The sequence below is a fragment of the Sinohyriopsis cumingii genome, chromosome 9 (assembly GCF_028554795.1).
Source record: "Sinohyriopsis cumingii isolate HCF-2022 chromosome 9, ASM2855479v2, whole genome shotgun sequence".
Taxonomy (NCBI): domain Eukaryota; kingdom Metazoa; phylum Mollusca; class Bivalvia; order Unionida; family Unionidae; genus Sinohyriopsis; species Sinohyriopsis cumingii.
In genome coordinates, this window is record NC_142969.1 from 35684145 (window position 1) to 35706497 (window position 22353).

Genomic DNA, 22353 nt, shown 5'->3' on the forward strand with positions numbered 1-22353 from the left:
TGAAAAGAAATGTGTAGATCAGTATTTGCATGTCTTGCATCAAACAGTTTATTTTTCTAATTGTGAGCCATTCCATATTTCCTGTAAGTCATAATTCAAACAATTTATTTGCATTGTGAACCATTTCATATTCCTGTAAGTCATACTTCAAGCAGTTTATTTGTCTCATTGTGAACCATTCCATGTTCCAGTAAGTCATACTTCAAACAGTTTATTTGTCTCATTGTGAACCAATCCATATTCCTGTAAGTCATACTTCAAACAGTTTATTTGTCTCATTGTGAACCATTCCATATTCCTGTAAGTCATGCTTCAAACAGTTTATTTATCTCATTGTGAACCAATCCATATTCCTGTAAGTCATACTTCACATAGTCTATTTGTCTCATTGTGAACCAATCCATATTCCTGTAAGTCATACTTCAAACAGTTTATTTGTCTCATTGTGAACCAATCCATATTCCAGTAAGTCATACTTCAAATAGGCTTTTGTCTTATTGTGAACCAATCCATATTCCTGTAAGTCATACTTCAAACAGTTTATTTGTCTCATTGTGAACCAATTCATATTCCTGTAAGTCATACTTCAAACAGTTTATTTGTCTCATTGTGAACCATTCCATATTCCAGTAAGTCATACTTCACATAGGCTTTTTGTCTCATTGTGAACCAATCCATATTCCTGTAAGTCATACTTCTAACAGTTTATTTGTCTCATTGTGAACCAATCCATATTCCTGTAAGTCATACTTCACATAGTCTATTTGTCTCATTGTGAACCAATCCATATTCCTGTAAGTCATACTTCAAATAGACTTTTTGTCTCATTGTGAACCAATCCATATTCCTGTAAGTCATACTTCAAATAGGATTTTATCTCATCGTAAACCATTCCATATCTAGCACTGCCATCTTGTTTGCAAACTTCAAGAAGTGTATATTTATGTTAGGCTGTATCTAGGATTGATACATAAATATTTAAATTCCTGAAACATGTTGTATTTTTATAGTTCTAGCTTGTATATATCTTCAAGACAGAATAAAATAGATCAGGGATGGAGAAAACTCAGTTTGAACAAGCAAGAACCTACCCTTACATGTATCTGAGCCAAGTATAAAATCATGGACCACAGAAGTGTGAAGCATTCATATTACCATTGGCCTATCTTAAGTAGTAGTGACATGATTAATCAAACTAACTGAATACTAAGGTTGTCAAATTCAAATGACCAAGTATTTGATCATGATTTTTAAAAATCAAATACAAATGATGGTATTCTTGTTTTAACAGTTCATTCTTTCATTATGAAATATTCACAAGGAATGTAAGCGACACTTTGCCCCTGTTCCCTATTTGGTTATCTATACAATAAATATTCAAGACTGAGACTTCATCCCTGTTCCCTATTTGGTTATCTATACAACAAATATTCATGAGTGAATCTTCACCTTTCTTCTATGTTCGGTTATCTATGCATAAAATATTCATAAATGAGACATCACCTCCGCTCCTTATTTGGTTATCTATACAATAAATATTCATAAGTAAGATATCACCTCTGCTCCATATTTGGTTATCTATACAATAAATATTCATAAGTGAGACATCACCTCTGCTCCTTATTTGGTTATCTATACAATAAATATTCATAAAATGAGACTTCACTCTTGCTCCCTATTTAGTTATCTATACAATAAATATTCATAAAATGAGACTTCACTCTTGCTCCCTATTTAGTTATCTATACAATAAATATTCATAAAATGAGACTTTACCCCCAATCCCTATTCAGTTATCTATACAATAAATATTCATGAGTGAGACTTCACCCCTCCCTGATCACTATTCAATTATGTATTCAATAAATATTCATAAGTGAGACTTCACCCCTGATCACTATTCAGGTATCATTAGGCAGCTTTTTCTTTCTCAAAACTACAAGAAGCTTGAAAAGATACAAATATCAATAAAACAGATACTAATAAACTTATGCATAACTCTTGGAAACCATTGGCCCTAACTCTTAGAAGCCATTGGCCCAATCTAATGCACTGAATAATCCTTTCTTTTCAGAAAAGTATGTCAAAAACTATTTTGACATGAAGCCATGTGGCAATGAGCATCAGTTACACAGAGTCTATCCTGGATTGAATAAAGAGTTTGGCTCCAATGCTCATGCACAACTTGGTGTCAGCAGAGAATCTTGATATTTCATCCATAAAGAATGACAGAAAGTTAAGAAAAAAAGTGAAATACACATGTATGTAGCAATACAACAAATAAATGTGTACTTAGTTGAATTAACAATATGCAGATCTTGTATGACACATTAAAACTCCAGAGTTAAATTTCTATGTCTAGAAAGTATGATGTTGGGTGTTCATTTATTCAAGAAATATGGTATGTTAATATAAATTATGATTTTGTCTCAAACTTAACAAACAAAGTAACTGAACACTATTTTTCCATATACATCATAGTCAAGCAGTATAGATCATCAATATGAACATGTGCCATGACATTATGATGTCATAAAACATTCTAGATCATGATGCCATTCAACTTTCTCAATATATTCACATGCATCCGGCCTAAAAAAAGAAATTTTAAAAGTTGAGTAAAGAATAGAACATATTTATTTTAATATTTGTAATTTCTTCACTAGAAAAATGCTGATTTATCTGGAATATAAATCAGAGAAGATAATAAATATGTTCTTATATGTGTACTGTTGAGTATCAGGTGGACACGTTTTGTCATAGCAGACTCCCAAGCTTGCCACTCACTGCTAAAACAAATAGTCCAGCAGAGATGTCTGTCAGTACATGTACAAAAACACAGAAGTACTCTCAGTACTTCTCATAAAGAAAGAACAGCTTTATTCTTAAAATGTAAATTTTTTCTCCACCATGATTTCTCTTTGGGTATTTACCTAAGGTGACTGAAACTCTTAAGTGTCAGCCCATCGTTTTAGCAATCAAAAAACGTCAATCAACAAGGAATAGAATTATTGGGGGAGATTACTGAAAGTGGCAAAACTATTGATTTTGAAGTATTTTGTTTGATATTTGAGGTCCATACGTGGCTTATGGACCAGTTTTTGATCCTATAGGTCCCCATAACAAAATTGTTCTTTGCCTTAATTGGACTAAGGAATTTTGGACAAGTATTGATACTTATTAAAACCTGAAAGGATAAGTAAAGTAAATGAAAAAAAATGACATACCAATTTCTGTTCCTCTCTCTGTCGTTCCTTCTCCAACTCTTTTTTGTACCGATATTCCCTCAGGTCTGCATCTGCCATCTCCTGCTCTTTGATACGCTTCCCACGCTCTGCAGTCCTGCAGTACAAATTCAACCAAATAATGATTAATTTAAATGTATTATCATTGCACTTTTTTTTTAAAAAGTGGGCTATGATGATTCTTCACATCAGTAGGTACTTGCATGCACATGAAATGCAGTTCCTTTCCTCATATACCATTTAAGACAGAGCCTTGAAACTGGGGTTGGGATATGGGTGCATGCTTGGGGACAAAACAAAATGACTAACACATATACACTTGTAATAACAATTGGTATATATCTAATAATACACAGAGTTTGGATTTTTGTTGCAGCTTTACAAACAAGCTTCATTTTATAACAATCGTATAAGATATTATAAATACAGTTATAAATAAATTATTATAAACACAGTTCTCTCAACAATCCAGATACTGAAGGACACAAATGTTTCCAAGTGTGGACAAGGGAAATAGGAGAACTCAGTCAGAGGAAACTATAATGGGTAATCTCTAACTCTTGCAATTTTTGTCTCTGATGATCAAACCTGGGACTGAATTGGCACAAAGCGAGTGCAATACAACTATGATATGAAGGTCAGTGAATAATCATGATGCTAAATAAGTACTGATGAGCATGGAACTCCCCTAATATGGCAAAAATCTGATTTGAAATGTCAGGTGAATATGTCTGTGTGTATCATGATCTAAAACTAATTTATACAATTTCAGATTATGCATATCTTTTTTTTCTCCATGACTGAAGAAATAACAAATGACACCCTTTTGCCCTTCCATGCAAAACTGTTTCCAGATATATATATATATATATATATATATATATATATATATATATATATATATATCCAGGTCAAAACAAGGTATATTAAGAGACTGATTTCAGTATTGGCAGAATAGTTAAAAAAATCAGGCTGGAAATTATTATCACTTACGTAAACCTTTGCATCAAATTTAATTCAAACCAGGTGCTGCTTTTTTATCAGTTATTAAAAAAATAGATTGTCCAATATTGATGTAAAAACAGTTAAAAATTAGACTCCCCCTAAAATGTTTGGTCAACAACTGTTGCAATAAATTTGATCTAAATCAACAGAATGCTTTTGAGTTACTGGGTGAAAGAGAAGAACATAATGTACATACATGTGCACATACCTATAAGGCAAGAATTTGTTAATAGTTTTGAAAGTATTGATGATTTAACATTAAAATAGGAGAGATTTTCCATAGACACATGCCATTTACTTTACTGTTATATAAACTCAACTTTTAAAAAATTACTGAATACATCAAAACAAACAACAGCTTACAAAACTATTAAGTTATTAATCTTCCACAGGACAAAAGAATTATGTCTCATGTTACTAGATATTTTGACCTATTGCTAAATAATGACACTAAGCAATATTGGTTAATAGTATGTCAGTGTGACCAATGTTATTTCTGACATACTTTCTTATACTAATATTTAAACTCATTTTTGATGCAATATTTAAAGCCTTACGTCAGTTCACGAAGAGGATCTCGCACAACTCGACGAGGGGATCTGGATGGGGAAAGTGGGGGATTATCACGTTTTGGGGTTCCAAGAGGAGGCAAGTTGGCATCATCAAACTGTTGGCTTGCTGCAATTAGATAAATAAGATTAATGGCATATCAGACATTGGCATATTTTAGACTCAACAACAAAGCTGGTTGAGTACACAGCATCTAATAGCATATTTTTGACTCAACAACAAAGCTGGTTGAGTACACAGCATATAATGGCACATTTTTGATTCAACAACAAAGCTGGTTGAGTACACAGCATCTAATGGCACATTTTTGACTCAACAACAAAAGCTGGTTGAATACACAGCATCTAATGGCACATTTTTGACTCAACAACAAAGCTGGTTGAGTACACAGCATATAATAGCACATTTTTGACTCAACAACAAAGCTGATTGAGTACACAACATCTAATGGCATATTTTTGAGTCAACAACAATGCTGGTTGAGTACACAGCATATAATGGCATATTTTTGACTCAACAACAAAGCTGGTTGAGTACACAATGTCTAATGGCATATTTTTGACTCAACAACAAAGCTGGTTGAGTACACAGCATTTAATGACATATTTTTGACTCAACAACAAAGCTGGTTGAGTACACAGCATCTAATGGCATATTTTTGACTCAACAACAAAGCTGGTTGAGTACACAACATCTAATGACATATTTTGAATCAACAACAAAGCTGGTTGAGTACACAGCATCTAATGGCACAATTTTGACTCAACAACAAAAGCTGGTTGAGTGCACATCATCTAAAGGCATATTTTTGACTCAACAACAAAGCTGGTTGAGTACACAACATCTAATGGCATATTTTTGACTCAACAACAAATCTGGTTGAGTACACAGACTATAATGGCATATTTTTGACTCAACAACAAAAGCTGGTTGAGTACACAGCATATAATGGCATATTTTTGACTCAACAACAAAAGCTGGTTGAGTACACAACATCTAATGGCATATTTTTGACTCAACAACAAATCTGGTTGAGTACACAGACTATAATGGCATAGTTTTGACTCAACAACAAAAGCTGGTTGAGTACACAACTTATAATGGCATATTTTTGACTCAACAACAAAAGCTGGTTGAGTACACAACATCTAAAGGCATAGTTTTGACTCAACAACAAAAGCTGGTTGAGTAGTCTACATCTAATGGCATAGTTTAGACTTGAGAACAAAGCTGGTTGAGTAAACAACATCTAATGGCATATTAAAGACTCAACAACAAAGCTGGTTGAGTACACAGCATCTAATGGCATATTTTAGACTCAACAACAAAGCTGGTTGAGTGCTCAGCATGTAATGACATATTTTTGACTCAACAACAAAGCTGGTTGAGTACACAGCATCTAATGGCATATTTCTGACTCAACAACAAAAGCTGGTTGAGTAGTCTGTACCTAATGGCTAAGTTTGGAGTTTTTCAACATCTACATTATGCTAATAAATAATAAAAGATAATTTCATATACTCATAGAACCAAAATCATTCAGCACATGAAAATATTCTTTGTACAAATTTTACAATTCAATTAGCAATTCAACAACAAGAATATAGAATATAAGGATTAACATAAAGACAGTGGCTATTATAGTTACATTTGCCAACAAGATCTGTTTGACAAATCTTCTATGAGAAAATAACATGTTTTTGGTTTCAATAGTGAATAATAAGGTATTATCACTGACCTAAGCCTTTCTCATGGAAGCTGATGAAAAATAATGATATTCTAAATGAGACATTTACATTGTAACAATCACAACTTTGATTGATTGCAAAAAAATATAAAAGCACATGTTCTGAGTAGAATATATACAAATCTTACTCAACAATTCAGATTAGTTCCTTCATTTGCATAATATATGAAACAGTCACTCCCCATATTTGTAGCTGACATAACCAAGCTAGAAGGATACTTTAGTTTGTATCCATGCTGGTAATATACTGGTAATATACTGAGCAAGGTAAATTATTGCTGAAACGTTAAAATCTGACCTATGACAAGAAAAATGAAAGATGACAATGGTGTCTACCAAAAAGTATATTAAAACATTTCTTTAGCATGTCACACTGTGACGATAATGATTACTTTCTTTCCTTTCAGACAGGACAGGGTCAGCTTTTCCATTATCATACAAAATTAATGAAGGTATTCCAATTCTGTCTCCAAAGTACTGACCTAGGAAAATAACTTACACTGAAAATAATCTTGTTTATCACCTGGTGGTGGAAGAGGAGACTGATAAGCAGGGTCATCTACACCTGCAATGAAAAATACAATTTATTAATAAACCCATGAATTCTCACTTAAAAAGAGTGATCTAGCTTGCAACTAACAGTTTCAGTTGTCAGTTATAAATTCTCACTTGCAACCAAATCTAAATTGCAGGAAATATGGGTATCCACTGACTTATGTGATTTTGACTTATAAGAACTTTGCTTGTTGTTGTAGGGTTTAACCCCATTTTTCAGCACGCGATAGGCTATACATGGCAGCCAATATTAATGGTGGAGGAAGAACCTGGGAAAACCCCGGAAAGAACCACCGACCCACGAGAAGCTACTGGCAAGCTTCCTCACATACCCACATAGGCTGAATCTGAGACTTGAACCCACGCAGACAGAGGTGAGATGGCAGTGATCCATAACGGAGAGTGCTTTAGACCACTCTGCCACTCAGGGCCCCTAAGAACTTTGCATTAATGTGATTTCATATATTTTTCAATTTCAGTCTTTCAGTAAAGTTTAAAAAGTAATAAAATTATTTGTCAGAAACAAATAATTAATTTGTCTGAAATAATTTTATAATGCTAAAATGAGTGGTATAAAATTAATTGAATTACATATTTTTCAAAGAAATTAAAGACAGTGAAACCAAAACGTTTTAATTAAGTAATTTTAGTTAAGTGATCACTGTTTGGAATGCTACTATTGTTTAAGTCAGTGGTTGACTGCTGTAATATCCAAGTTGTGATCCATATCATTCTCTGTTGTAAGAAAAATATGACTGTTACTCTAGCAAACAAATCTGGATATAAATGATCACAAAACTGTATTGCTTAACTTTCAACCAATGTTGTTCATCATGATGACAATAAGTTTATTGTCACATTTGCTACCGATATTGGCTATTGTAATCATGAAATATGCTGCTGTCTCATTTGCAACCTCTGTTAAGTCTTGTGACAAGAAAAATGAAGTGTTTCTCTTGTAAACACAGACCTGCCACCATCAGCAAAATGAAAATCAGGATGCCAAAGAGGAAATAAAGGATTTGGAGAAAAAAACAGGATCAGTGATTGATATCATATAGTTATAAAGACTTTACAAAGGAAGTGACATCTCTGCTGTCTTATGCTATTTACTTAACATGAAAAATGTATGCTACAATCATAAAGTGTTAATTCAATTAATACTAAATATCAGCGTAAAAGATGAAAATAGAAAAAAATTATTTTCAGTCTGACTGTAGAGTATTCCTCGCTGAATTTCTGCATCACATTTTCTCCCTTTGCACAGCCCATGTAACTCAAAAATATTTATTAAAAAAATTTGGGCATTTTTTAAATTTGGAATTTGGAGGGGAAATCATAAAATCACAATTTTTTCATTTTTAAACAAGTGGCAGGTCTGTAACCAATGTTGGCCACTATGACCATACAAATAACTGACAAACTAGATTCAAAATTGGGAGCCTGAGACTATAAAAATGGAATATCTCAGTTATCACTGATGTTTTCCCTTGTAATCTTAGAAATGCATTTAATTAATGCTTGAAAACTACATTGATGTTTGTGACCTGGATATGGGATTTTAAAAGAATGTTGATCCCTAAAGGTAAACATTTTATGCATCTTAGTCCATATATATGCACATCTAGTAAGCTTTTAAAGTGTGGGGTCAACACAAGTAACTTCTCTGTGTAAAACAATATCCAAACAAGATCCTAATTAAACTGGCCAATGAAGTGAGCATGTATAACAAACATGCTGTACAGCTCCTATCAGTTGTTTCTTAAAAAGTAAACCAACCTAAATCATCTGAAAATACAGAAGTCATCTTGACAGGTAAATCAGGTCACAGTGACCTCATCTTGGTATAATGATTGTTTTACTTCTGTTAAGATTTATCCACTTGTTAATTTTCATGAGTGCTCCAAAAATAGGGTCCAAGATCATAACAGTGTAATGAACAGAAAAGATTGAGAATATGTTACTGAAAATACAAAAGTCACAAAAGCTTAAAAGCTGAGTCATGCTGACCTCATTTCAGTATGGATGAGTTACCTTTAATGAGATGCATGCACATAAAATTTTTGATGAGTGTAGGTGAGACTGAGTCCAAGAAATTGAGAATGTTACAAATAAACAGCTAAAAATACAAGGCATTCAACTGTCAAAATTGGGTTACATTATCTAGTTTATGTAAAGTTGAGTTACTAAACGTATTCACTTCTCAATTTTCATGAGTAGAGGTAAAATGTGAGACCAATATATTGTAGGTACAACAACAAACAAAAGAGCAAACGCTTACATACAAACATATGAACAAACAGGAAAGTGGATATAATACAACATATATGTTGAACACATGTGAATCACCAATTTCCTCCCGTTGACTATTTACCAATAATTTCACCCAAAATTTAAGTCAACATTAAAGGTAAATATAATAAGGCTAAAAATAAGTTTACCGTAAATCAATGTAAGATGCTATTTTCAAACTTTAAAATTATTTATCTAGATGTACTTCATTATAAATTTCTTTCAATGAAAACTGTATACTCCAAGGCTCCCTAGAGAACATTAGCATGAAGGAATGCTGTAATTGTCTCCCTTTGATAATTAAACAAATATGTATATACACTATACACGTTTTAATATTTCAAATTTAATGGTTGCTTGTGTACTTTATCTTCTAGTATAACTGACTAATCTGAAAAGCTGAAAATGTGCAATATGTTAAAGAACAATATTTAATAAGTAATAAAAGTATCAAAGAATATCATTATTATTTCATGTAAAGAACACTGAGAAAATCTCAACAATACACTTTAATATAAATTGCACTGTACGTTTTCTATTTTCAAAACATTCAGATCAATTAGACAATGTAAACTTTGTCTCACATGCATCCATGTACTGATGTAACAAAATTCTATAACTATATGTGACTTGTGTAAACCTCAAAACAATATTTTTGGCAAAAAATGACAAAATTGCCACCAGAAAAGAGATACCTTTCACTGTGCTTAATGTAGGTGAATCCTGTTTACTGACATTAATTAGTAACACATGAAGTAAAAGTAAGTAAATAAAATAAATTCTTCCCCAAAATATATACTCTTTTTTCCAATTAATACTCACAACATGCAAAACAAACACACTGTAAATGTAAAATTGTGATAAAAATGGTCAAGGTAAATAATGTAATTTTTGGTCACTGTTAAACTTAAAATTCCAAGTTTTAGTTGTGAGGTCAAGTTTCATCCATTTTTAATTAATACAGAAAAGTCATGCAAAAAATAAATTAATGATCAGTTAATGGTAATGCTTTGTTCAAATGCTGCAATGTCAATGACACATTACCTTAAATGACTAATGCATGAGATACAGGCCTTGGTGACCTACTATCACAAAATAAGTGAGGCCAAGTTTCATCCATTATTAATTAAATACAGAAAACTCTTGCAAGGAATGAATTTAATAACATGTAATGGTAATGTTTTGTTCAAATGCTGCAATGCCAATGATACAGTACCTGAAATGACTAATGCATGAGATACAGGTCTTGGTGACCTACTGTCATGAACAGATTATACAGATTTTGTTTATTTCCACAAAATAATAACAAGAGTCCCTTGAAGGGACTAATGCTCTACTGGGTGCAAAGATTTTGAGGAATTCAAGATCAGACCATTTCTTCTTTATAGCTACTTAGTGTTGAAACCCTTTCTCTGATATTTTTCAATGATACAAGATTTGATTTTTAAGTTAGTTGCTGTGGTGGACCTATCATATGTCAGATTGACATAATTTTCATTTAGGACCAAGTAGTCATGATTAAGTCTTTTCGTGAAAACCTCATGTCAATATGACCGTCCATTCAAGTAGAAAAGATTTTGCCATTGCAACAGCCATATTGATGTTTGATTGGCACCATTTAAATTTAGGACCAACTATAGGCATCATAAAAAGACTATTGATGCCAATCCCATTTTGATATAACCATCCATGTGCGATGATTCGACATAATATTTTCAAGATGGCCACCATGTTGGCCACATTGAGGATCAAATTGTGTCATTTTCATTTAGAACTAACTAGAACTCTTCTTAGGACAATCTCACATGGACTTTCCATTTAAAAGGAGAAGCTATAACAAGATTGTCAAGATGCCCACCATAGTGGTCCTACTGATGTCAGATCAGCACCATTTTAATTTAAAAACCAGCAAGAGACTGTATGAAGTGTTGTGATAAAAATCCCATGCTGCTATGACTTTCCATTTTTGAAGAGAAACAATAACAAGATTCTCAAGATGGTTGCCATAGAGACAATACTGGTGATGTTCACCATTTCCATTTGGGACCAACTAGATATCATAAGAAGTTTTCTGGTGAAAGCACAATGTTGATATGACCAGCCATCTAGGAGAAGTAGTGAGAACAAGATTTTCCAGATGGGAACCATGGTAGTCATCAGATCAGCACCATTTATGACTAACCAGACATCATAATAAGTCTTTCAGTGAAAATCCCATGCTGATATTAGTATTCATTTAGGAGAAGTTGTTGTTGTTGTTGTTGTTGTAGGGTTTAACGCCATTTTTCAGCACACGATAGGCTATACATGGCAGCCAGTATTAATGGTGGAGGAAGAAACCGGGAAATCCCCGGAAAGAACCACCGACCCTCGAGAAGCTACTGGCAAGCTTTCTCACATATCCACATTGGCCGAATCCGAGACTCGAACCCACGCAGACAGAGGTGAGATGGCAGTGATCCGTAACGGAGAGCGCTTTAGACCACTCGGCCACTCGGGGCCCCTCATTTAGGAGAAGTAGTGATACGAAGATTTTCAAGGCAGCCAATATAGTGACCATATTGGATGTCTCCATAGTATCATTTTCATTTAGGACCAACAATACATCACAAGAAGTCTTTTAAAAACCTTCCATAATGATATGAACATCCATTAAGGAGAAGTAAGAAAAACAAGATTCTCAAGATGGCAGCAGCGGCAGTCATATTAAATGTACTAGTGGCACATTTTTCATGAAGGACCAACTAAACATCACAAGAAGCCTTCTTGTGAAATCCCATATCAGTATCAGTTTTTGTTCAGGAAGTGTTGCAGCACAATATTTTCCAGATGATTGCTGTGGTAGCAATATTGGCCACTGGATCTGTAACATTTTTATTTAGGACCAACTAGGCATCATAAAAAGTCTGTTAAAAAACCCCTGCCAATAATTTTCTGTTTAGAAGGATTAGCATAAACAAGATTTTCAAGATGGCAGCCACAGTGGCAATACAGGATTTTATATCCTCACCACTTTCACTGGGATAAAAAGTCTTTTAGTGAAAAACTCATGCTGATATGACCATTCATTCAGGAGGAGAAGCAATAACAAGATCTTCAAGATGGCCACAGTGGTTGCCATACTAGGCATCAGACTTGAACCTTTTTCATTCAGGACCAACTAGATATTAAAAGAAGTTATTTTGCAGAAATCCCATGCTGATATGACATTCCATTCAGGAACAGTAATGACAGTAATATTTTCAGGACAGCCATAATGACATCGAGTCAGATCATCTTCATTTTGAAGCAACTAGATGTTATAAGAAGCCATGCAGTGGACACCCATGCTGATTTCAGAATCCATTCAGGAGGACTTTCAAGATGGAAGGATAAAAATCTGCAAATGGTCTGTCATTATAGACTACTTGGTGTTCTGGTAGATAATAACCTATCATGAACTGAACATATCAAACATATCAGTAAAAGAAGTCAATTCAAGTTCATGGCTTCTCAGTAGGATAAGACATTTTCTCTCTGAAAGGCACATAAAACTATTTTATAACAGTTACATACAACCCTATTTGGACTACTGTAGTACAGTATGGGGTAATTCAAATGATAAAAACATAGCAAAGCTGGCACATCTTCAAAAAAGAGCATATGGGCTAATATCAATCCAGAAAGAAAGCAAAGAAAATTTAGCTGGTAAGTTAAAAATATTACCCATTAAAGACTGAATCTGTTTGAGAAAAGCCAAATTAATATACAGGATATCCCATAATAGTGCTCCTGAATATTTACAATCACTATTCCAGTATAAGCTACCTAGAAATACTCCCCACCAGTGATCCATGTCTACCAAAAAGTATAAAATTGCCAAACCAAATAAGAAGTTATTTTAAAAAAAAGTTTCCAATACTCTGGAACAGTATTCCAGCTGAGATTAGAAATGCCCACTCTATTTCCTTCTTCCAAACCCAATATATTCAGTGGCTTCAGAGATGCAGCTAAAATAAATAAATTCCTTTGTACGAAGTCCGCAAGGTAGATTAGTTCTTAGCTAATTGTGTTACCCTCTTTAAATAAGGTCATTATTTTATAATGGTTGCTGTGGTGGCCATACTTGGATGTCTGAGCAGCAATATTTCCATTTAAGACCAAATAAATCTTGGGATGAATGTGTGCATAAAGTTTCATAGCAATCCACCAAGCAGTTTAGAAGGGTAGCAATAAAAAAAACTGTGTTAACAGACAGATGGACAGACAATGGACAGAGATAAAGATGACCTCTTGAGCTAAAAATGATTCAGGATAATTGTATCAAAATGTTCTAGTTTTGATGCAATGAAAATTTGATGTAAACTTGAAATCTACTTTAGTGCATGAATAAATCAGGAAGATATTTTAAATAAAAAAATGTAAGGGTACTATTATGCATTACCCTCTTGATATGAAATTGGAAATTATTTACTCTATTCTTACCTTTTCCAAAGTACTTATCAATGTGCCTATCATGTACATCAGCAGAGGGCTGGACCCTGAGGGGATTATGAGCCTCTACCATGTACCCTGCAGGGAAGCCCTTAAATCGGTAGTCAGGGAAGTATTGTGGTGATGCAGGCTTATTGAACTTTCTGGGCAGAGAGTTATTGTAGCCAGCAGGCCGGGCTGTGTGAGAAATGGCAAAAGTTTAGCACATGCGAAACATGCAGCATGCAGTGAGGCACAATACACAAACACACACATGCAATAGAAGCATCAGTAATAATTTTCAAATGCTTCATTTTTTCATCAATACATGATAAGTATGATAAAATGTCATTTAAGTAAAGCGACTAATATTTCACATTAGTGTATAACGTATACAAAAGAATGACATCTCACATTAGTGTATACCATAAACATAAAAATAGTAACTCATAATAGTGTTTAATTGCTGCATACAAGTGAATGAAATCTCATCATAGTATATACTGTATACAACACAGTGACATCTCACAACATTGTATACTGTATACAACACCATGACATCTCAGAACACTGTACACTGTTTACAACACAATGACATTCTCACAACAGTCTATATGGTATTCAACACAATGACATATCACAACAGTGTATATTGTATACAGTGATATCTCACAACAGAGTATATTGTATACAACACAATGTCATCTCACAACATTGTCCACTGTATAAAACACAATGACATTTCACAATATTGTATACTGTATACAACACAATGGCATCTTACAATATTATATACTGTACTATACAAAGCCCATTTGAATACACAGTGTTACACTAGTGCAGCAGTTCACAACCTTAGGTCACTACTCAAATCATGGTTGGTGGTGGTGGTCCTCAATAGGGTTGGGAAGGGTCACTGGAGAACAAATGTTTCACTTTTTAAATGCTGAAAAGGAGCATGAGGGATGGGAGGTCGTGCTGGTGTCCAATATAGGATTGGAGCAACAACATAAAATATTGGGAACCACTGCACTAGATGAAATATTTGTAATATGAGTGTTGATGAATCAAAAGTCCTTAAGGTTTCAATGGAACATTTAGATTTAATGTACAACCTCCCAACCTCAAAACTTCTCAGAAATTCAGACTCAGATTTGAGATGAACATTCATTAAATTATAAGTTTCTATCACTTAAAAATTGGAATAAAAACAACACAAATAGATATTGTGTATGGAGACATGAATAGACTCATAAAAGAAAGTTACTGGATTCATATAGTAGGTACTTTGTATCCTAATGGCTTTAATATCAATGCACTACAGTATATAAAATTGTATAAAATATTATTTTTTTGAAAATTGATAAATTGTACATCCCTTATACAAATATAATTATATGTATGACTGTTTGTCTCTATTTTATTTTATTATTTTATCACTTAAAACCAATTTCTCAATGCACATCTAAGAATAATTAGTTGTATTTAAAAGGTACCAAATAACATAAAACTTTTTGTTGCATTTTTCCAATGATAACTTTTAAAATCAAGCATATGTAAGTAAAGTTCAGTAAAAATTAACATATCAAAAGATTACCTTGCTTTATCTAATAATGAGCAAAGCTTTAAGTATAATAACAGTAGAACACTGATTAGCTTAATTGTTCACTTGTATGAACTCCACCATGTACACCCAAAATATAAATCTCCAAAAGATTACAAATTGAATATCACCCCCACCCCCAGTTTTTGAAGATAACATCACCATTGACCAATCAGTCTAGATAAATGGAATTCTACACACTGCATAATGTTAACCTCCCATGTATAGAAATCAACACAATATATGAAAACTAAATCTAACAGTAATTCTGTAGAATTTTTGACACATTTAAGTTGATGATTTGTGAACCAATTCGATTTCTTTGCATTTTATAATTTCAAAAATCATCAAATTATAGTATACTTCTGAAAAGAAATAAGTGTAAAGCGCAACTGTTAAGATACCAAAATGCAGTCATGACAAATTCCAGCTTCTCAAAAGTTCATCTCATAAAAGTTTTACAAAATTTAATGTGGTATGTATTTTCATTAGTGCTGATATATATATATATATATATATATAGTAATGAGCTTGGTTGAAGAGATTGAAGACTGAAACATAATATGTAACAAGCATCTCTGTGAGTATGATCAATATTTAGGCATCTCTGTGATAAGTGTTTGAGCATGAATATGTTTATTAGTATCAATTAATGCATGCACCACACAAAGAGCTAATCAAATCTCTAAGAAATAATTAAAGTTAATTATATTTATTTATATTGTATGGTTTTTATTTAGTGATAAAGATTTTTGCAAAATTAATATATTCATTTTACTAAAAAATCTTAAAATCTCTGTCACAACTGAAAGAATTAGATATCTTTTTATAAGTAATTATTTCATGTATTGATAAATAGAGTTAGACATTAACTATCCATACATGAAGAAATATCCAGACTTGAACTTGTCAACAGGTTAGTTTTTGCTCTGTTTATATCTATTTACATTGGTCTCCCATTATAATGTTATTCAGGGGTGAAATAAACACATGATATGTTCAAAGATCTGAGTCCAAACTTTGCACTTACATATTTCACACTAATTCATTAAAAAGATGGTGCCCTGCCTTTATTTCTTCATTAAATCTTTCTTACATTGTAAAAGCTCACTACTTTCTCCAAATGGAGGAATTACTCCCCAAATGTTTAGTCCTAGAAAAGACCCTTTTAACATGTTGCAAGTGAGGTCGCTAATATTGAGACAGCTTCAATATCAAAACAATGGTCATCCCTAAAAATCAGATTCATGACCAAAGTTGTTTTACATGATGGACCATATTATAATGAGAGACTTTACAGCAGGGAACTACATGGACCATATTATAATGAGACACTTTACAGCAAGGAACTACTGAATAGCAGTCATTTAACTATAAACAGTACAGACCCAAATTTGTGATGACATAACAAACTGGTAGATCTTGAACTATGTTGTGTGCTTTAAATCATAAAACTAAGACAGCAGATCAGGTCTGGATATCACTAGCAGAATTTTAATCATTATTCCAATGATCTGATTGGCTGAAATTTTAATATGACCTAACCTGACAAATCAAATATCTGAAGTCATGACTTAAATTTAAGTCTCCTATGTTTGTCAAATCTGACCCTGATCTGGAGTTCACAGCAGAACTTAAGTACAGATGTAACTTAAATTGAGAATCCAGCAATATAAGTGACTGAAATTTAAGTCCAACTTAAAATTTACCAGTCAAATTTTACAAGTCTAGACATTTATATGACTTTCTTGGTAAATTTGGGGTCAGTTCTGGACTTAATTTTTAACTTATCCTTAAGTCCAGAAATCTTATTGGATCAAACTTAAATTAAACTTAAATTGGACTAATCAAAAATGTCTTGAGTCTTAACTTTAAGACTTATATTATTGAAATTAAAGTCAATCCTGGATTCCACCAGCTGAACTTAAGTCCAGACCTAACTTAAACCTAGAATCAGCAATCTGATTTGCTCAATATGTCTTACTTGAAACTAGCCAATCAAATGTCTTATATCTTGACTCAACATAAAGATTGTGATGGTAAAATTTGGGCACACTGGTGTGTATTGTACATAACTAAAATGTAGTGTATCATTATTATCAATGATACTGCCATACATCTAGATCATATTTTAAAATGGCCAGGATATATAACCTATATTTTACAGCTCTACTGAAGGAAATATTTTTAAAAACAAGTTGTAAGTGTATTGTACAATAAACTATGCATCTCTTCTAGCAGCATCACTAACCAAGTTTTGCTGATGAACTTCATTCCACTTCAACCATTAGCATATAAAGCTAGCCAAACAATGTCTACCAGTATGCTATCCAACTGGATGCAGATGAAAGAAAGTGACCCAATCAGATTGTTTAATATATTTAACTAAGATAGATATGTTGATAATCATAGCAACCTCTGCAGACAATGCTGTATGGTTGTTTCTCTTGTATGTAAGAAGTTTTTTCTTGGATTTGAAGTTTTTCCTCCATGTCTAGGCAAGCTAAGGGACATCATTGAAGTGACCTTATTCATATATGTACATAAGGAGTCAAATGAGTGTCCATAGTGGTCATCTGATTTGGCCTTCTTTGGGCAGTAACTGCTTCATCTGCTCAAGGGTACTTGTTCAAAATACTTTTCTGGTTCTCTAAATATGCCAAGAATCAATGTGGAACCAAATGGATTGACAAACCTTGGCTCCTTAAATATGCCAAGAGTCAATGTGGAACCAAATGGATTGACAAACCATGGCTCCTTAAATATGCCAAGAGTCCATGTGGAAACAAATGGATTGACAAACCATGGCTCCTTAAATATGCCAAGAGTCAATGTGGAACCAAATGGATTGACTAACCTTGTTACACTAAATATGCCAAGAGTCAATGTGGAACCAAATGGATTGACAAACCTTGGCTCCTTAAATATGCCAAGAGTCAATGTGGAACCAAATGGATTGACAAACCATGCACTCTAAATATTGAAAGGGTCAATCTGGAACCAAGTGGATTGACAAACCTTGGCTCCCTAAATATGCCAAGGATCACAGTAGAACCAAACTGATTGACAAACCTTGGCACTCTTAATATGCCAAGGGTCAATGTGGAACCAAATGGATTGACTAACCTTGTTACACTAAATATGCCTAGGGTCAATGTGGAACCAAGTGGACTGACAAACCTTGTCACTCTTAATATGCCATGGGGCTATGTGGAACCAAGTGGATTGACAAACCTTGTCACTCTTAATATGCCATGGGGCAATCTGGAACCAAGTGGACTGACAAACCTTGTCACTCTTAATATGTCATGGGGCAATCTGGAACCAAGTGGATTGACAAACCTGGTCACTCTAAACATGCAGAGGGTCAATGTGGAACCAAATGGATTGAATAACCTTGTCACTCTAAACATGCCAAGGATCAATCTAGATCCAAGTGGATTGACAAACCTTGTCACTCTAAACATGACAAGGGTCAAATTAATGTGGAACCAGGTGGATTGACTAATCTTGGTTAGTAAAGATGCTCTTGAAGAAGAATTGATGAATCATTAAGTTCCACCTTTGTAATGTACAGCAACAAAGATGGATACTAATGGAGAAAAGTCAACCACATTTGTTATATTCAAGTTAAAAATCCTTGAATTTCTCTCTTGCAATAATTTAATTTAAAAAAATTAGAAAAGACTGCAAATGTACAGTCAACCTTCTTGGGTTCTAATATTTTTCAAAAGTGGGATTTTTGCACAAATTCATGAGTAGAGTATACTATATACTGAACTTTGTTAATTTGATGTACTTCTGCAGGAAATAAAGTCTCAGAGCTTTGCTACAAATACAGTGTACATGATGCTACATGTATTTTTAAATAGTTTTGTTACTGGAGAGAAATTCACAAATATTTACCATCAATAAAGCCAATATGGCAGGCTGTTGTTAGTATCAATGAATCATTCATGAATTACTATGCACTCCAAGCTATACTTACTACCAGCTATGCCAATCATTTTTCATTTAAAATGCTAATGGACCAATAAATTACAATGTCATCATTGGCAATGTTTGAATCATTATATAAGTGTACTGGGGTTGCTAAGCATTTCTGAATCTGCTGCAGTGTGGTTCACTAAGAATACAACACATGTATATCATTCAGCACATCATAACCATACTAACTAATTTTTCATACACTCTAATTTTTGGGACACTATTAATCTATATGAATAATAATTATTTATTGTCCTCTAACTTTTTTACACCATTACTTTTTTGTATATTATTTATTCAAATGTGTAGAAATTATTTTATCCTTTAACATTTTGTACAAAGAATTTTGTCTGATAAAAATTATAGAAATTTTCAATACTAAAGAAGATAACAATAAATACTTTTTTCCTATTAGTTATTGTACATATTAATCAATAATAAAACAATGTATAAAAATTAGAAATATTACATTATATGGATTAAAACTATTATATCATTATTATATTTTATCCAATTTGTAAGAATAATGTCTGCTAACAGAAAATTCATCATTAATAACAATGTAAATTTGTCCATAACAAAATCTTTTTTAAATGTTGATACTTAGAAAATGTCATATTAGCTTTGGTGATTCATCAATTACATGTAATATTATCCACAAATGCAGTTACATTAAGATTCTAAAACAAGAAAAGAAATAATATCATGAATTGGCTGTGCACCTGTTTGAAAAATAATAGTCATAAAAGAAAAAATTAGAACATTAAGCCATAAACAACAGCAAAGCATTTAGAATTAATACAGAAAAAAGTGTGCTGCAGTTACATTAACCAAATGGTATTATTTTGATGAATGATTCAACTTTAAAGAAAATTCCATGTAAACTATTTTGTTCAATCTATTGTATGGAGAAACTGTCATTTTATTGACCTATTAAACAAAACCTGACCCCACCAAATAACAATACTAAGAGGGTACAAAACATTATAGCTGATTTCTAAATGTTTTGGAATGACATGGATTTTAAAAAAATTATCAATATCTATGGCAACTGCATGATATACATAGCAAGAAAATGCACTCAATTAAAAAAAAGTAAAACATAAAAAGCTAACTATAAGATAACACAGTTTATCACATTAATCAAAAGCAAGGCTTAGGATGTATATTTTATTTAGGAGTACTAAAGGCAATGGATGATTATTTAGATCTGTCATGGTACTTTATGAGCACAAAAGGCATTGGAGGACCATTGAGATATATGATGGTGTTTTATGAGAACTAAAGGCAATGGATGACTATTTAGATGTCATGGTACTTATTGGGCACAAAAGGCATTGGAGTACTATTGAGATCTATCATGGTACTTTATGAGCACTAAAAGCAATGGTGGACTATTTAGATCTGGCATGGTACTTTATGAACAATAAAGGCAATGGAGGACCATTTAGATTTGGCATGGTACTTTATGAACACTAAAGGCAATGGTGGACTGTGTAGATCTGTCATGGTACTTTATGATCACTAAAGGCAATAATAGACTGTTTAGATCTGTCATAGTACTTTATGAGCACTAAAGGCAATGGAGGACTATTTAAATCTGTCATGGTACTTTATGAGACCCGAAGGCAATGGTGTACTGTTAGATCTGTGATGGTACTTGATGAACACTAAAGACAATGGAGGACTGTTTAGATTTGTCATGGTACTTTATGAGACCCAACAGCATTGGTGGACTGTTTAGATCTGTCATGGTACTTGATGAACACTAAAGGCAATGGAGGACTGTTTAGATCTGTCATGGTACTTTATGAGTACTAAAGTCAATAATGACTATTCAGATCTGTCATGGTATATATATGCCATGAGACAACAAATAAATAAATAAAAGATAGTTTTAACAAATCTGTGTAAATATGTTATGATTGCCAGTATTCTGTTCTTGATCCCTTTCCCAAGGTCAACAACTCTAGCAAGTGGTAACATGCATCATCAAAATGAACACACATAGCAATAGAGACACCTTTTGCACATATGGTACAGTATCCAAGAAAAAGTCTATGATTGATGATAAGCCAGCACTAAATTCTCCCAATATTCTGGCAATATTTAGCAAGGATGTCACTTTTCTGACATTAAACAAACTTCCTTCTTTTGGAAACTGACAACACTTACTCTCTTGGGCATCATGTCATCCTCACAAGTATTAATTCCTACTGTAGATACATATGACTTTGTGACAGATTCACTTCATATATCTAATAAAATCTCATCATAGTGAAGAAAATTAAGAGTCCAAATGTTTCCAAAATATTTAGGTATGCTAATAAGACTAAAATAACTATGATGTACCTTGATGACCAAGAGAAGCTACAGCAATCTAAAAAATCACATATTCTGATAAAGAAATGTCAATAAAAATATTGTTAATAATACTATAAAAATATCTTTAGTAATACCATAGAAATATCATTAGTAACACCATTAGAAGTTTCAAAATTGGTCAATTCAACATATTTTTAACATCAAGTTTTTACAAATTACTGTCAACATGAATACAAGCATATCACATGTGCTATATTCCATGACCTATTTTAACTTTGCAGATCTTACCTTCTTGCTAAATCTGAAAACACTGTAACCTCTCAAAGTTTTAAAATTTAGATTAACGAAATGGAAGACTTTATCTGGAAAATTCATATGCATCCAATGACATTAACTGCAAGAAAGGATGATGATTTTTTAAAAGTTTCCAAGAAGAAAAAAAAACTATTAGAGCCAAGCTATGGTTTAATTCATACAACGTCTACACAATGCTACATAATCAGCAAATCGCCAGGTCACAGGCTGCTTTATTGTCATTCTGGAGAGAAAAAATTATTTCAATATTTTGGGAA

The 22353-nt window shown here is 32.9% G+C and overlaps 1 protein-coding gene across 13 annotated transcripts in view; it reads right to left on the reverse strand.

Annotated features, from left to right (window-relative positions):
- The window catches only part of LOC149791548 (uncharacterized), a 162620-nt gene that overhangs the window by 74144 nt on the left and 66123 nt on the right, over positions 1 to 22353 (reverse strand). For all 13 annotated transcript variants that reach the window (XM_089970077.1, XM_089970076.1, XM_089970079.1 and 10 more), the window contains 4 exons: positions 13879 to 14064; positions 7067 to 7132; positions 4808 to 4928; positions 3228 to 3342 (listed from right to left, as the gene is read on the reverse strand). In XM_089970077.1, the coding sequence (XP_089826203.1) occupies positions 3228 to 3342; positions 4808 to 4928; positions 7067 to 7132; positions 13879 to 14064 (488 nt within the window). The remainder of the gene's footprint in view (positions 1 to 3227; positions 3343 to 4807; positions 4929 to 7066; positions 7133 to 13878; positions 14065 to 22353) is intronic.